The sequence below is a fragment of the Chinchilla lanigera genome, unplaced genomic scaffold (genome assembly GCF_000276665.1).
Source record: "Chinchilla lanigera isolate Chin_1 unplaced genomic scaffold, ChiLan1.0 scaffold00027, whole genome shotgun sequence".
Taxonomy (NCBI): domain Eukaryota; kingdom Metazoa; phylum Chordata; class Mammalia; order Rodentia; family Chinchillidae; genus Chinchilla; species Chinchilla lanigera.
Window position 1 is genome coordinate 13,720,419 of NW_004955428.1, and position 18,588 is coordinate 13,739,006.

An 18,588-nucleotide genomic window follows, 5' to 3' on the forward strand; every position below is an offset into this window, starting at 1 on the left:
TCTTAAGAAATTAAACAAGAGTACTGTGCCAAACTGCTTATAGCTGTTTTGATTCTAAAAAGAAATGATGAATCTACCAAAACTTTTGGACCATTCTTTTTTTTTTTTTTTTTTTGACCATTCTTATGTTGGGTTTAGTTTTCTACAGGTTATATCATCCTTGGAGCAACTAAACAGTGAAACTATTTTAAATTTGTTAAACTAAACTCCATCGGATAATGTCCCAGATGACTTCTTCCTCTCAACCTTATGGAATACATTTTGGTTGTTGAGGGCTGTGGGGAGCATCACCTGAAAGCATCTTGTCTAAGAAAAGTAGGGGTCATGTATCATCACAAAAATATAGGAAAATTAATTTCAAAAGAGAATACAGTACACCTAATATTTAAAATGTTTAGAGTGTGGTACTTTTCTGTAAAAGAAGTGTGAGAACCACTTCTGATTCTCTTAGGTACTTGTTTTCCTCTAAGTTTCCTAAACATGTCCATGAAGTGACTTCAGACAAGCGTCCTGGATATCACATAACCGCAGCGGGTACCTGTACTCCAGGAAAGCTCTTCCTCAATCAATACGTGGGAGTCACAAGTATGCTCTGTCCCATTTCAACAGCTAAGCACAAATGCACTGGGGTTGATAGGTAAAAATAGCAAGAACATTTTATCAAAAGATGCATTTAAGAATCAAATAAATTTAGTGCCAGGTGTGGTGATGCGCACCTCTAATCTCAGCACTTATAGTATTGTCTGGTCTTGATGAATCGAAGTTAATTTTAATGTAAATATTAAATATTTTAATGTATAATTAAATATTTTGATTAGTGGTATTTAATAAATGTTTATGAAGTCTAAAAGATACTTTCCCATATCATCTTACAGAAATTTGATTCTTTTATCTTTCATATTTAGATGTACACTTTAATAGAAATTGACTTTTATTTATAGTATGAAATGAGGGTCAAATCTCTTCTTTTTTACCTATATGGATACTTTTTTGAGACTTTACACTTTATATATATTGGTTGCTTACCTATAAGCTTTCTGTTGTGAGGAGGAATCATAGATACTGTACATATATGCATTTGCTTGAAGGAAAATATTAATATAGTGCTTGGTGCATGGTAGGCATTCAATATATTTGTTCAATGAATGAATGACATTTATTTGGATCATTATTTGACATTTATAGCTGATGCCATATTATAACATTTAGAGAAAACTATAGGCCTCTTTTTGCCTCTTCTTCATGTTTGGTGAGAAGGTATACTAACAAAGGTCAAAGAAAATTAGAATCCTTAAAAGATAAGCAATAGGAAGCTCTAGTCTGGTAGAAACTCTATTCTTCCCTATGGTCCATTCTCTTTTCTCCACACTAGGTTCAAGAAAAAATGGTAAAAAGAACTGTGGAGATTTATCTATACCCAATCCAAATAAGTATTCAGAGCAAAAGCCCCAGACAAGAATGAGGATGCATTATCCCAATGTTTCCAAAATTATTGTTCTGCAAACAACCAGGCAAGATCTTGTAAGTAGGAATCCTGGCCTTTTATAGAACTGAAAGAACAAACTTAGAGAGTCTAGTTCAGTCCCATCACTTTACAAGAAAGAAACATCAAGACCTAACAGAATGCAGGTATGCTCCTATTCCAGTTATCCGCTGCTAGATAATAAACCATCCCAACAATTCAGTGGCTTAAAACAACAATTATGTATTATCTCTCCTGGATGTGGGCTCAAGCAAAGGTTCTTCATGTAGTTATAACTAGATGGTGATCGGGGCTGGATCCCTCTCAAAGGTTTTTTCTGGTGGCTGCAGCCTTAGCTAGGCTATCAGCCACTAATCATGGCCTCTCCATAAAGCCTGGCCTTCCTCACGGAATGGTGTATGGGTTCCAAGACAAGCGTCCTCAAAATAACCAGAAGTGCCTGTTCCCACTTAAGTCACACAACATACTTAACCTGTCGTCACAGGCCCACCTGATTCAAGGACCTAGACATAACTTCCTATGGAAGGAGGATCAGCTGTGGGAGAACAGATGCGAATTGAGGCCTAACCGGCCTCCTCTGTGAGCACAAGGGAGAAAGGCAGCAGGTTGTACTCCTTTGGAAACACAGAGATGATGACACTGCCAGTTCTAGGGAAAAGGTAAGACAGCTGAGATTATGCTGTTTACCTAGACATGAACTAATGGAGGATGGAAGGCAGCTAAATCTTGTGTTACTTTAACTGCTTGTACTCGGGACTAGGGGTTTAGCGCAGTGGCACAGTGCCTGCCTGGCAAGTGCAAGGTTGTGAGTTTGATTTTCGGTACCGTAAAAAAAAAAAAAAAAATAACTGCTCGTACTCAGGTTTGAGTGAATAAAAGCAGGATGAGCCAGGTGCTTGGGACTTCTCTGTCCACTAGAGGCAAGAGCCTCCTAGCTGCCCTCATGTTAAACTGATTCTATGGCTGTTTGTCTTTCATCTTCTTTTGCTCCTCAGTGACAAACCAACAGGACTAAGTCCCTACAAGTGCCACCTGAGTGGGGAAAGACCTGGGTGAGCTGGTTCCCCATGGGTGTAGGGACCTGGGACTGGCATAGACTGGTTTGCTACAATCAACATCACGTTGTCAGATGAAGTGGAAGTCTTGCTGTGACCATTTGGGAACACACATTTTGTACAGGTTCCCTTTCTACATGTTTCCTTAGGACCCTCTTTATAATGCTGTACTGTGACATTTATCACGCTGTGTGGGACTGTACTCTTCTGTATCTCTTCTATAAAAAGAGCTCCACACTGTTCACATTAGAATAATTTCTATAATCCTGGTGTCTGGTAGTATTCAAAACATTTTTAAATTTATTGAATCAATGAACAAGTGAAATTCAGACTTTAAATCAGACATACTTAGAAATATTTCTGAATATTTCTATAAAAATCCCTTAATCTCTTTCTACCCCTTCTTTCTTTTTCCTCTCTCCCTTTCTCCCGCTCTCTCTTTGCTGGAGCAAGAGACTTTTAGGGTATTTTTAGGTATTTTGGCCAAGAAAAGAAGTGGGAAATAAACTTGACTGCTCAACCTATTTATCTAACTCTCTTAACTGAGGCAACTTAAAAAATTGTCAGCATTAAGGACCATTATAGCTTTTATATTTCACTAATAATATATTCTCAAATTTAATTAATTTATCTTTAATTAATTAGGTTCCTACCAGAAATTTGAGAACTTAACTGAATTCAGACATCATGTTTGTGAGCATCAAATATTATATCCAACATTATATCCAAATTTATCAGCAACACAAAATGCTTATCTTAACATACATTCAGAATAACTTGTAAAGTTTTCCTCAAAATTGGTAGGATTATTTTATGACAAGCAGCCTTAAAAGGAAACTTATGTGTAACACCACTGTAGTTCATTATGCCAAATGAAACAGTTTAAATCCAGTCCAGGAACTTAGTGTACTCAAGTGCAAACATACAATTTAAAAGTATTTTTATTCATAAATTATATATTTTTGTAACATCTTACTGGATATAGTTATTCAAGCCTAAATTATCACTGTACAGTCTTTTTTCCTGTCAGCAAATATAACCAAGATGAAATTCATATAATTCAAAATTTGAAAATTAAGTTAAGCTATCCCCTAGCCTGAAGGCTCAATGTATTCAGTACACTAAAGTACTCTTTTTTCTTGTCTTTTTGAGACGGTCTCACTATGCAGTTCAGGCTGGCCTTGAGCTCACTTTGTAGCCCAGGCTGGTCTTGAACTTGCAATGATCCTCCTGCCTCAGCCTCCTGAGTGCTGAGATAACAGACGTGTATTGATAGGAAAGCACTCAAAGGTAAAGGGCAACTGGGATGTGGGAAAAGAGAAGGGAAAGAAGGAGAAATTTTGTATGTATGTATATGCAGGATAGTTAACATGGCTGCTCTACTGTCTTGTATTTCTTTGCTGAAAGAAACTGTCAATGAGTCCTTGGTTGATCAGCATTGCATGTCTATATCTGTTTTCACGAGAAACCACTTTGAAGATATCAGTATGTAATACAACAAGCATTGTTAATTCCCTACCACTTTGTTTGTAACTCCGTACTGTCTGTACTGTTCTTTTGCTATTTTGTAAAATGTTGTCTGTCTGTTAATGTTTTCCTCCTTTTTTTAAAAAAAAAAAAACAACAGGCGTGTGCCACCATGCCTGGCATTAAAGTGCTTATTTTAAGAAACTTGTGCCCTATGGAACACAAGTTACAACTTCACTATCGTATCAAATATCATTAATTAGTCCTTAATTTATGGAGACTGTATAGAGTTGTTTATTATCCTCTCACAAGGCATCATCATTAATCTGTGTCTCTGCAAACAAGGACGGGTGCACATCAGCAACACTTACCAATTAGTATCTGACCACTTTTCATAGCAGATCCTCCTGGCAACAGGCCATGGACCACAAGCCTCTCTCCATTGCCCTGTTTTCCCGTTCTTCTCCAGCTCCACTTGGTCTGATGGATAATCCCAACCAGCACTTCCAGAAGTTTGAGCTGCTCTTTGGCTTTAGTGACAGTTAGTTTTTTGGGGTTTACATAAACGGTCACATCTTTGTACTGTTGTTGGACAATGACCCCTGTTTTCTGATTGGACTGATGTTTTAAAATGGATACCGGTCCATTATCATTGCTATTTTTTTTATTGTAGCGCTTGGGTAAAAGTCTTTTACTTTTTAAAATTTTGGTAAACCGCTTGAGTTTGGGTTCATACTTCTTTCTTTCTTTGTAATCATCCTCTTCAATGATAATCTCATTTTCACTGAATCTGACATGGTTCACTGTTGGTGGTATTTCAGGAAGGCGGCTTTCTTCTTCATCCTCACTTAATTCCAAATAAAACAGCTCTCCATTTTTCTGTACACTATCTAGCCATTCAGGTTCTAGGTCACTATAGAAAGAAAGAGAAGATGATCTGAATACCAGTTTAATGTAAGAAAACAGTTTCATCTTCCCATCAGGGAGTGACAGTGGGGGTAAGCAGAAGGTCAAAGTTCTTTTATTATTTCAAAATTTCCCTGAGCCTTTATGGTTCATTGTAATCATCAACACTATTTCCTGTAGACTGCTTTTTGTAGAGTCTTAAAGAAGCGGGGCTGGGGCGAAGGCATAGTGATAAAGAAGAAAACAGGAGGAGGAGGAGCACAGAGAGAAACACCTTTTCTATAATCTATGGGCTTTTTAAATAAAATTAATTCAGCCATTGTGTGGTTATTCAGCATCAATTTTAATGGATGATAAGTTACATTAACTCTTGATTGTGCAGTGACACTCACAGAAACAAGCCATTTGGAAACTGTATGTGAAAACATCTTGTTTGCATAAAAATTGCTCAGCATGGTTGTCAGGTTCAAATGAAAGCTACAGTTGACCTGCATTTATAGACTTTATTTATATAAAAACTTTCAAGAAAGAAACATTCATCTCACCATGAACTAAAAATCATTGCTGAAAACAGCCAGTTTATATTCGTAGCTAATAACGATCACTTCTACAAGCTATAATTTGTGTAAACCTCCTTTTTATGAGTAATTGTAGTAAGAAAAGTAAAGCATGTATTACATAATTCACTATGTGGTTATAAAAAAACTTTTAACAGGGAAATAGGTCAGTGGAAAAATTGAAATTATTCCTATTAAATTTATTGAAACAGTATTAAGAACAAATATACTTATCTTACAGTAGTAAACCTAATCACAAACTATCCTGTTCAATGTTACAAAGTGCTTGTCTTTCAAACCTGTGTTCTTTAAAACAAAACTGGCTTCAGTGGAGAAACTACCATGTGGGGACAGTCTTTTCAGTAAGATAAGCTATAATATCCTGGAATTAAAGGGTATAATTTGTGTGCTAATCATTCAATTAGGTAGAAAGCTTTTCTGTTTGCTACAATGTTTACTAGCAACTCTGGTGCTTTTAACTTAAAAATGTTATCAAATGCCTACTTTTATTTATTTTTTTGAGACAAGATCTCACTCATTATATAGTTCAGGCTATCCTTGAACTCACAATGTAGCCCAGGCAGGCCTTGAACTCACACCAATTCTCCTGCCTCAGCCTTTGGAGCAGTAAGATTATAGACTTGTGCCACCATGCCCGACTGCCTATTTCTAAAAATCTTTGAAAAGTAGCCCCCCAAATGTCCTACTCTATACTCTATACTATACTACCCTAGCCTGTGTCTGTTCATTAATATGGAATTTTCAAGTAAATATGAGGTTACTTTTTTAAAAAAAGACACAATTAGGTTCTATCCCAAAACTAATGCTTCTTTGGTCCTCACTGGTTCTCAGTGTGTGGCATAACTTTAGGTGCTCATCACTGCCCACACATCAGTTGTTTCACCCACATGTATCCACACTCACAGGAATCAGTATTTGGTAACTGCAGTACTTCTCTGAAGAGCCTAAAAAATGTGTACCCATCATAAATGTTTAATCACAAATTAAACATTTAATCACAGATTAACTGGTGGCATTTAAATACCATGATTATACCTTAATAAATTATGAAGACATATATATATATATATATATATATGTGTGTGTGTGTGTGTGTGTGTGTGTGTGTATACACATTTAAATAATGAATGAAGTTTGTCAGCTTTATAATCTTACCTTTTTCATTTGGTACATTACTTATAGTAGGTGCATGACCTTGAGGAAATATGTTTTCCACTTGTTAAACATAAAAAGGACTCCCTGTAATCTGAATGTGAAATCACTTTTTGTTTATGATTCAAAGATCCACACAGGCAGAGGGTGGGAGGGCCAGTTTTTAATTGTGGAACAATTAAACAGCACCAGGCATTAATGATAAGTACCAGAATTAAATGCTGAAAACATCAGTTTCTGCCTTTGCTTAGGGAGGAAGAAAAACTGAGAAAGAATACAATCAATACACCTGGTAAGTTCACAACTGAGACATACGGCAGTACCCTAATTTAGCTTAGTGGGAGCTTGAGAGTGAGGCTGGGGTAAAGGAGGTTTTAAAGCAAGTTGGGGAGGGTTGAATAAAAAAAGCCCAAACAAAAGTAATGAATAAGCAAAGGATGGCCAACCCAGCATGGTGGTGTGGGCTTGTAATTCCAGCATTCCTGAAGGCTGAGGCAGGAGGGTCCCAAGTTCAAGCCCAGCCTGGGCAACTGAGCAGCTTGGTGAGATCAATGTTATGGTTTGTGTCTCAGTGTCTCCCAAAGCCTCATGTAGTCCTGGGACAGGCTTCTAGAGTTTATGATTGACTCATAGTCCAATGTTTGGATTGTGGGTGTGAGTGCTACACTTATCCTGGGGTGGACAGTTTGCATAAAATGTAAGGGAGGGAAAGAGGCTGTTTGGGAATACCCATTAAAGTGTTATTTTAGGAGTCAAAGCAAAAATGATGACTAAGGTAATAGAAAAGATAAAAAGTAGGGAAAACATTTGAGAAATGTTAGCAAATCACTGGAACTGTGAGACTAAGTGAGAAGAGAAGGTATTAATATGGACTAGATGTCTAGCTGGTAACTGTATTTTCCTGCATCCCTTACTGCATACACATGCACAGACACATTTTACATAAATGGTACATCATTACCACGCAGTCATTTTCCCTTCCTGCCTCTCACTGACAATGTTAAACATCCATGTTTTTATAATATAAAAAGATATGTAATCACTTTTTAATTTCTCACTTAATCATACAGTTTATCTCAGTTTATCATGCCACCATAAGGGTGGCATGATCTTCCATATCAAGGATATAGCACACATCTGGTCATTTACCTACTGATAAGCTTGGTGTTCAGTTTTTATTTTTGTTTTTCCCCAAACAAAGTTATAGTAACAATCCTTACATGCAGTGTATACATAGGATTTTACCCAAAAGGCTATGCCAATTCATATTTTTCACCCACAATGTTTAAGAGCTATTTTCTTAATTCTAAATTTTAAAAATATTTCACTTTAAGAAGTAGAAGAAATGTTGGACATAGTGGTACAGGCCTATAATCCCACCATTCTGGAGGCTGAGGCAAGAGGATCGCTGTGAGCCTGAGGCCAGTCTGGGCTACATAATGAGTTCAAGGCCAGCCTGAACTACATAGCAAGACTGTCTCAAAAAACCAAAAAAAAATTTTTTTAGGGATAGAAATAAAAGCAGAGAGGGAGAAAGAGGGAGGGAGGAGGGAGAGGGAAGGAAAAGAGAGAGAGAGAAAGGGAGGGAAACTGGAGAGGAGGGGAAGAGAAGAGGGAAAAAAGACAGGGAAACGTACATAAGAGACCCCAGACAGGGAGGCAACAGGTAGATAAAAAGAAAATGAACTGAGAAATCAGAGAGCTGGATTCAGATACTATTCTGTTTTCATTTTAAACTTCCTAGAATTGATTCCCTCATTTATTGACTCTAGGTGTTAGTTTCCTTATTACTGAAAACAGTAATATGTACCTCACAGGGTTGTTAACAACAGAAAATAAAATAGTGTTGTGCCTGCAACAGTAAGCATCAAATAAATGTCAGTTCCCTTCCCCTTGCTCCCCATAGGAAAAATCTGTAGAGAAACACCTTCATGAGAAACCGCTTGCATGCTTCTGTGCTCTTCTAACTCTTGGCACGCAATAAAGCTGTACTTAATGACCTCAGTTTACCAGGTTTTGTGCTAGATGCTGATGATAGAAAAAACCATACTTGAGAGTGTTTAAGGTCTCTACAATTCAGTATTCCTAGTTTCTTATCCCCACTCCAGAAGATTCCTTACTAGGAGGTAAATTTCAAAAGCATCACTGATTAGTGTAAGAAAGTTTAACAGGGATCAAGGACTGTCTTCCAAACAGTCTTCTAGTTCTACTGGAAGGAAGTGGATGTATTAAAAACAAGAAAGACCCACATTTTCATTGTCATTATTCATTTATAATAAAATAAAGAAATTAATAAATGCAAATAACCCCCACTCCAGGAGATGGAATTTCATCCTTCCTCCCCTTAGTGACTGGCTTGCACGGGAGTATAAAAGTGGAAAACAGTAACTTTTACAGTGAAGACACCCGTTACACCAAGTGACAGGTGAGTTCTAGAACAGAAAAAGTGCAGTAATGGAAGAGTGGTGAAATCAAGTAAGTTGGGAGTTCAGTTAATAGTGCTGACCAATGTTAATTTCTTAGTTTTGACAAATGAGCAATAGTCATGTAAGAAATTAACATCAGGAAACTGGGTAAAGTGTTTACAGGAAAGCTATACTGTACTATCTTTGTAAGTCTATGTAGATCTAAACTTACTCCAAAATTTAAAAATTATTTAAAGATAAAAGGAATTAGGGGGCTGGGGATTTAGCTCAGCGGCAAAAGCGCCTGCCTGGCATGCGCAAGGTCGTGAGTTTGGTTCCTGGTACCGGAGAAAAACAAAACAAAACAAAACAAAACAAACAACAACAAAAAAAAAAATAAAAGGAATTAGGTCCAGCAATTTTAATTTGTATTTTTACAATGTACATGTCACATTAATCAGCACTATATAAATATCCTTTCAACATTATTTTAGCCCTTACGTTGCAAATTGCAAAGTTTTCATTGGGTAAATTTCTTTCAATCCTTTTTTCAATTAAAGTCTTATTTTATTTTGCTTTGCTCTAAAAAAAAACTGTTTGCAAAGTTTGAATGCAATTTAATTGGCTTCAATGCCCTAAATGACACGGCCAACATGAACAAACCTTCTTCCCAAAGAAAGAAAATGTGCAAATAAGCAAGTTCATTGACATAAGTTGTAACATAAACGTATTAAAGAAAACAAACTTTAGGTAGTGCTAGTACAGCCCTCGGGAGGCGGAGGCAGGAGGATCTTTGCGAGTTCGAGGCCAGCCTGGGCTACAAAGGGATCTCCAGGTCAGCCTGAAATGCATAGTGAGACCCTGTCTCAAAAGGACAAAAAACAAAACAAAAAACAAAACAAAACAAAATTTCTCAATTTCTAAAGTATTCAAGAATGGTAGGATAACATTAACTCTCCACCTCCTCAGAAGTTTTCTAACACAGGTCTTAATTTGCATTAATGCCAGCATTTTTCAGCATTTAAAATGGTACGGCAATTTCCTTAAATATCACAACAGTAATTCAGTACCAGAAGAGGAGACCTCCTTTATCTCAGAATCACAAAAAACTCTACAGTAGCAAACATGCACAGTCACTTCGGCACACACCACTACATAACTGAAGGGCGATGCAGATAAGCCCCACTTATAGAACCTCAAATAGTCAATTCTAACCAAGCCAACACCCTTCACCCCCCCACCCCGCCCCCACACCCGCCAAGATCACAAGTACACTCTCTGGAAAAGAAGGATTTATATTGTCCCTCTCCAAGAACCTTACTCATAGTCACTACTCGCTGAGGTGTATGAACCCGAGTCGCTGACTCGATCGTCAGAATTACAGTCCTCATCTTCTTGTAAAGAGGGGTCTCCAGAGAGCTCGTCTGGGCTCCCAGGCGAGTCACACAAAGCCGGAGACGCCATGGTCGGAAATGCAGCAAAAAGTACAGAAATTCAAATCTCGCAGCTACTGCTTACGGAGGACGCCATGTTGCCTCTGCCTGGGAAGGGGTCGAGGACACGTGGCCATAACCCTTAGCTGCAATTGGTGGCGGCTCGGGTTGCCGAGGAAACTGGGAAGCGTCCCTGAAAGAATAAAGTGGAGGACTGAAAGAAGCCAATAAACTGAAATTTGCGGGAAGCCAACCCAGTTGGAGCAATGGAGGCAGCTAAAACCGCCGTTTACTCCACTCCTAAACGCTGTTCCTTTGGAGCAGCGTTATTACATCAGGGGGAATTACTGTGTGTGTGTGTGTGTGTGTGTGTGTGTGCGCGCGCGCGCGCGCATGTTTTGTCTTCCTATTTGCACTTTGTCCTGTTTTTCTATGTCCACCGGAACCATAGAGGTGTTCAGCTTGGGTTTCCTTAGAGGTAAAGGAAACTAGTACTCACTGCCTTTCTTTAGGGACTCTGTATCAGTGAAAGCTTTTAAACCCTCCTCGGTGTTAATGTAAATACACTCACTTATGTCTATGCATACGCATATTTTTTCAGTTACATTTTTACAGGTCTCCTAATTAGATACTTGGTGCTTCAAATGGGTAGCAATACAGTATTGTCCAATCATCTTCATTTTTTTGTCTTTTTAGAGACAGGGTCTCGCTATGTAGTTCGGCTGGCCTTCAGCTCACTTTGTAGCCCAGGCTGGTCTCAAACTTGCAATGATCCTCGTGCCTTAGCCTTCCGAGTGCTGGGATTACAGGCATGTGCCACTATGCCCGCTATAACACAAAATTTATAATCTGATGACCTGTTATCACTTCATTTGGGAGTGTAAACAGGCAATTTTATGGTCGTTTGTGACTACCTACACCAAGTATTTTTTAAGTACAAAATAATAGGCATCATTCATTTCAAAACTAAGTGCTTGCTCTATTCATATACAGTACCATGTTAAGTATTATATTACATAAAATGAAATAAATATTTTCTCTATATTATAATAAGGGAACTGAGTCTTAGGTAACACATCTTGTTAATGGTTCCATGGCTGGCAGGCAACAAAGCCAACCAAGAAATGAACCTCAGCCATTATACTACATTACCTTTTCTCTTCAGCATCCAATACAGTCTAGTAACCATTTTGCCTGGTTTTGCTTTCCTTGATTTCAGTTACCGGGGTCAACCAAATTCAGAAAATATTAAATGAAAAGTTCTGAATGAGAACAATACTTTAAGTTTTAAATTGTGCACCGTTCTGAGAGCATGATGAATTCTCAGTCATGTTCCACTGGCCAGGATTATGAATCTTCTCTTGGCCAGTGTGTAGATGCTGTGTATAATATGCCATAAGTAATTTAGTAGCTAACTGGGTTATGAGATACTGTCATGTTATTGGTACCACAGTGCTTGTGTTCAAGTAAGATCAATAGTAGGTTAATGTTAGGTCATAAGGCCTAAGTCAATTCACCTCACTTCATCTCATTTTCTAGACTCTACCTTCACACCACAATCAATCCAGAAGCCTTCTGTAACCTTGAAACATGCAGAGACTTCTCCTTGCCAGCCTTCCAGCAAGCAATGCTTTAGCAGTGGACATCAACTGGATATCGTCTAATCCAACTCAATTCTGCCAATCTCTCCCTGTAGATAGTGTCAGATCCCACAGGTGGAGGACAAAGTCCCTTAAGATGCCTCTGCAACTTTAGAGGGGAGTTGCAAGCTCCACATTTTTTTTTTTTGGCGGGGGGTTGGTACCAGGAATCAAACTCAGGACCTTGTGCTTGCCAGGCAGGTGCTTGTGCTGCTGAGCTATATATCCCCGGTCTTCCACGTTAATTTGACCCAGGTTTCGGACCCACCAGCTATAAACTCAGTTTGTCCCAATCCCCTCCTTGGATTTGATTAATTTGCTTGAGCAGCTGACAGAATATATGGAACTACATCTACTGATTTACTATACAATATATGACAAAGGATATAGACGAAGAGATGGATATGGTGACAAATAGGAGGAATGCAGAGCGTCCATGACCTCTCTGACATGCCCTCCCCCAGGGACCTCCCTGCATTTAGCTGTGGAGAAGTGCTCCAAAGCCTGGCCTTTTGGAGTTTTATGGAAACAGTTATATAGGCATGATTGCTAATAGACAAGGTAGAGAAACCCAAAAGACTCATGCTTGTCAGTATAGCATTTCTTTCTCTTGAGTATGCGTCAGAACTCCTCTGGGAATGCAAAGTGTCACATGACCTTCTACCAGACAAGGGTAAGAAGGTCATATGACATGTCCTTTTTAGCTGCGTCCAAGACAGAAAGGTTAGGAATGATTAGAGTCTGTAAAGCCTGCTTTAGAAAGGGAGTTATGCATCAGGCGCCATGGGTGAAAACCAAGTATATATTTCACAGTGTCACAATCATACAGGCACTGTGCCACATCATCACTGCAAGAAGAATAACTACACTACAATAATCTCAGAGAAAACACATTCATATAATATATTTTATGATATAGTTATAATTTTTCTATTTCAGTATTAATTTCTTACTGTACCTAATGTATAAATTAAAGTTTATCATTGGTATATATGAATAGGAAAAACATAGAATATATGTATATATGTACACTTTACATATGTACCTATACATACACTATATACATATGCACACATGTACTGTGTGTATATATATATATAGAGAGAGAGAAAGAAAGAGAGAATGTTTCTAATCCAAAAATTGAAAATCCAAAGTGCTCCAAAATTTGCATCTTTCCAAACACCAACATAACATCACAAGTGAAAAATTCCACACCTCACCTTATTGACAAGTCACAGTCAAATTGTAGGCAAACTAAAGATATTGTACACATTTTCAGGCTATGCGTAAAATGTGTATATAAAATTTAAATGAATTTTATGTTTAAACTTAGGTCCCATCCCTAAGAAATTTCATTATGCATATGCACATATTCCAAAATTTAAAAATTCAAAATTCAAAATACTTGTGCAGCCAAGCATTTTGAATAAGGGATACTTGACCAGTATAACATCCACTGGAATTCTTGGAGCATATCCTCTGCAGATAAGGAGGAAATGGAAACTAGTTCAGTTACTGGGGATCTATTTTAAGAAAATAAGGGATATAAATAAAAGTTACAAGATTTGTAAGAGTTAAAAAGCTGAAAGCAACCTAAAACAGGAGTAAGTGAAATCCACTCCCCTTTTTGCGGGGGAGGCGGCTATACAGGATTTAGCTATGTAGTTCAGGCTGATCTTGAACTCACTATGTAGCCCAGGCTGCCCTTGAACTCGGGCAATCCTCCTGCCTCAGCCTCCTGTGGTGCGTGAGCAGGCCCCTGCCTCGACCTTCCATGGTACTCCTGCAGCGCTCCAGGTTGCCCTGCAGGTGCCAGACGCTGAGTAGTGGCGTCGTTCCGTGGCCGCCTCTAGTCTGGGTTGCGAGCTGTTGGTAGTATCACCCCTAGGCTTGTTCCACTCTGTGTGAGACCTTTTGGGGGGTCGAGACCGTAGGGGAAGACGGTAGGGAAAGGAAGCCTGTTCCCCGATCCCGGGTGGGTCAGGGATCGGGGGCGGGTTGTCCTTGCCAGCGTTGTTCCTGTTTGGGTCCGAGGGATGCCGGGCGCTCTGAGGGCCCTCTGCTGGAATTACAGGCATGCGCCACGGTGCCCAGCGAGATCACTCATTTATAAAATGGTTAATATTATGAGATCAGGGAAATGTTTATGTTAAGTACAAGAGGATATAACGTTATTTCATAATCTTGAAGCATAAGTGCTGGAGATTCAACTTAAACTAGTTGAACAGATGGAAACTGAAAGGCAAATAGACAATTATAACATATTGTGAGAAGTTTTGTAAACGTAGAAGTTCTACTGGATACCCAGAGAAACCCAAGCTAGCGCAAATATCCAGTTTCATAGAGGAAACCTTCTTTTGTCTTGTTATTATGAGGTGCTCCCAACAGAGAAGAGCAGTAGTAGATTAGTCATCATGTGATGCGTGGTGTTGTTTACATGTAGAACTCAAAGGAGTCTGAACAGTAGCAGTCAAACTTTTGCACTTTTAAACTACAATTTAGCTTCATTTGTCACATTAAATTATGTACTCATGAATTTCCTAGGTTTTATGTTTTAGTTGTATTCATTTCTAAATATGCTCTTTTATAGTCGTATAACAACTACTGAATTTAATTTTAACTTTATTTGTATTGATTTGCAAAAATTAATTTTTACTACTTTTTTGTTTTTTTAATCATACCAGAACTATAAAGCATAATGTATACCTTGTTTATTTCAAACTATAATAAAAATTTTTACATCATCCCTGGAAATACACAAGTTTTTTTCCTCCTTGGGAGATGTCCACATATTACTCAAGTTGGAGAACAGAAGATTAGTTTGTAAAGGGATGATAGGTAAAAGGAGATCCTTGATGAGGAGATGAGGTCCCCAAACCCCGCTTCCCTAAGACCGGAAGGAAGGGCCAGAGGATGCTGACTTGTGGTTTCAGGCAGGGAGCGCAAGCAGTCTACATGAGATGTAGTTTACATTCTCTGGTAAAAGGCAAGCCGAAAGCAAAGGAGGAAGCAATGGGCTGGAAGTTTGAGGAGAGTGGAGCCCGGAAGAAAGGGAACAAATATTTCCATCAGCATTGTGATTGTACACAAAATACATTATTTTTAAAATCAGAAAAACAATTGTTTTTAAAATTGGAGTCACTATTATAGTTCCTTTATGTTTCTGCTAAAACATATATACTTATTCTCACCACAATCTCTTTTTCACCATTCTTTTTTTTGGTACCAGGAATCAAGCTCACAACCTCATGCTTGCCAGCCAGGTGCTATGCCACTGAGCTATATCCCTGGCCATCTCACCACAATCTCAAACACTAAAAATTAGCTAAGTTTCTATTCCAAAATTTTAAAAAAATGCTTTGGGCACGTCTTTTTTTACTTAGTGCACATCAGTATAGAACAATGAGATTATGATGGTATGCTGGTACATGTGTATATCATGTTTTGATTATTTTCATGCCCACTACCTTCCTCTGCCTCCCCCAAATTCCTCTCCTCATCAATAGAAACTCTTCTAGTTTCTTGTCTTCTCTTTAGGCATCTCTCTAATAAGTCTTTGTCCATTTTAAAGCAATTTACTGGGAGAAAAAAACCTGACATTTTAAATTTTAGCAAAAATCACATCTTTCTTCCCACAAAAAAATTCTATTTTTTCTCTAAGTATCTAATAATAATTTTACACTATACACACAAACCTCCAATGGCACCCCGTTAAGGAGAGAATTAAGTCAAAATTCTATATACAGTGTCTTTAAAAAAGTTTTTTCCCAGTACTACAAATGAATGAGCACCAGTTAGAAGTTAGATGCTTTATTTCCCCGCTATATCTTAACCAAGATAATCAAATATATCCAACTTGCCAAATGGAAAGAATCACCTGAGGCTTGTTAAACCTGCAGCTTTTGAGGGGCTGCCCCCCATCAACAGGATTAGAATTTGCAGAGAGGACTGGAATTTCTATTTTAAAAAAGGGTCCCCATTGATTCTGCAAACTTGGAAAATGCTGCCCCCAAGTTTCTCATATCTGTTGGTGCATGTGTATATCATATTTCGATACACAGTTCTGTGCTTCCTAAGCACAGGCTCACAGGTCACTTCTTCAGTAGACTGGAACCACTCCCAGCTTGTGAATTTGAGCCTGGCAGACAGACCTGTCCCTGCTCCAGAATCCATTGGCTGTATCACCTAAAGCAATTCAATTTAAGCTTTACTTTTCTTACCTGTAAATTCAGATAATGGTACATATTTTACAGGAACATTTGTGATCCACTGAGTTAATGCATTTATAATACTTAGTCTATAAAGTGTCAATAAAATTTATTTTGTATCTTTAACTCCCAGTTCTCTCAGAGAGGACTGACACTTCTCCAAAATTCACTCTTTGAAGTACAGTACTACATTTTCCTTCAAGACCCTGTTCAAACAGCACCTTTCATTTTTTTTTTTTTTTGGTTTTTTCCGGTACCAGGAACCGAACTCACAACCTTGCACTTGCCAGGCAGGCGCTTTTTGCCGCTGAGCTAAATCCCCAGCCCCCAAACAGCACCTTTCAAAAAGCATTCCCAGACATCTCTCCTACCTCCATAAGAATTGCTCTTTTTATCTTCCCTTTATAATACAGCCCATAAGGTTTTGGCGTAACTAATGTCAGTCTGTCTTGAATTGACATTAGGAATAAATCTGTCTTTGCCGCCAAATGGCAATCTGCCAGAGATCAGGGCTCATTGTTTTTGTGGTACTGGGAATAAAACTCAGGGCCTTCACAGAATTACATCCGCAGCCCTCTTTTTGTTTTTTATTTTGAGACAGGATATCAATAAGTTGCTAAATTCCCCAGGCTGAGCTTGTAGTTGTGATCTTTGCGCGTTAGCCTCCCAAAGTGCAGCCTCCCAAAGTGCATTACAGGTTTGGACCACCAAACCCAGCTTTTTTATTTATTTATTTTTAATCTTTTATATTTCACAAGATCAAACTGGCAGGGGAAAAAAGCCACGTACAAATATATCTACTAAGAAATGTTCTTCCAGTAGATACGTCCCTGGGATATCTCATCTTCATTGGTTGACTAACAGCCATGTGTCAGTTTAATGGCCAAATGACAACAACAGAAAGTTGCCACCTTGCTTTATCATTTATAAAAGAATAAAATCATAGCAATCATTGATATTCTTAATTCTCAGGATGTAGTATTAGCTAATAATATTTCCAATTTTATAGATCATATCTGTACTAACCTTATTAACATATAATGCCTTAGATGTATAGGAGAGAATAAAAAAGGGAAAAGAATAAATGACATTTTCTAGGCCTTTATAAAAAATACTTTCTTTGTCTATCTGTTTCATAATTAGCAATTACAAGAAGATTTAAAAGATTTAGACTCTGGTATTTTCTATCATGAACTACGCAAATGGCCAGCCATTGCCTAAGGCTCAAATATGTTGAGTTGAAGACATACGAGAGGTGAGGTCCTTATTTCCATAGATTAACATCTCAATTAGGCAAATAATACAATTCTGACATAAAATACACCAGATAAGAACATGATTAAATATTTAGTTTCTTTAGCAGGTTCAAGAGCTCTTTCTCTAACAGGAAGAGTAACTAGCAATGAGCAGTAAGTGAAAACAAGGCCACAGGAGGTCATCCTCATTAAAAGCTTTAAACTCTAAGGTAAAAATGCATTTATTAGGGTTTTATTAGCAAATAATTAATAGTACCTTAACTGTAAATACAAATACTTCAAGAACTATGCAGTAATATTGACAACCACAATCATTTTTTAAATCACAAATAAATGACTTGGTAGATCAGTAAAATATCTTAAAAATTGAGACTTGGTAATTAGAACTTTTCAAATTTAAGATAAAATCATATAAAAATATTTCAGCAATGCCAAATTTATGGAAGTAAATTATGACCTAAATTCTTATTTTCTTATATAAGTTACTTGCTAAAAGGTATGGAACTTAACTATTGTAAGATCATGTACCCTATGTTTGAATAATAATAGAGTACAGGTAGGGATCCAGAGGTAGGCATAAAAGTAACTACAGGAGAAAAGCTCAAGCCCCAAGCCCAGTTCATTGACTCACCCCTAAATACAATTCATTTGCTTCTATTTCACTTTCTATCCTCATTTATAAATTATAACAACTGATGTGTTGTTCTACTGCTATGAACTAGTACTTTCCAGCCAGAAGGAAAGGAGGCTCCCTAAAAGAAAGAGTATGATTGTCCCCTTGCTTGACAATCCCTAAGCATCACGCATCCCATCAGAGGATCTGAACTCTGATTCTGGCACTAATGACCAAGTGAACATGGACAAAGTAAGTTTCCTCATTTGAAGGCAGCAAAAATAGTTTCTTCCACTCTATAGGGTTGCTAAAATTCAAATAAGATAACTTTTGAATTCTAATGCCTTATACCTTAAAAAATAGATCAGTGTATACTTTATGCTATATATATA

General features: G+C 37.8%; 1 protein-coding gene across 3 annotated transcripts in view; it reads right to left on the bottom strand.

Annotated features, from left to right (window-relative positions):
- Intu (inturned planar cell polarity protein) overlaps window positions 1-18,588 on the bottom strand; it is a 72,275-nt gene that overhangs the window by 49,663 nt on the left and 4,024 nt on the right. For 2 of the 3 annotated variants that reach the window (XM_005386749.2, XM_013515336.1), the window contains exons 1-2: window positions 10,368-10,605; window positions 4,377-4,918 (exon numbers count right to left, since the gene is read on the bottom strand). In XM_005386749.2, the coding sequence (XP_005386806.1) occupies window positions 4,377-4,918; window positions 10,368-10,510 (685 nt within the window). In that variant the 5' untranslated portion in view covers window positions 10,511-10,605. Of the gene's footprint in view, window positions 1-4,376; window positions 4,919-10,367; window positions 10,606-18,588 lie in introns of those variants that run through there. The other variant, XM_013515337.1, reaches the window with a different exon arrangement.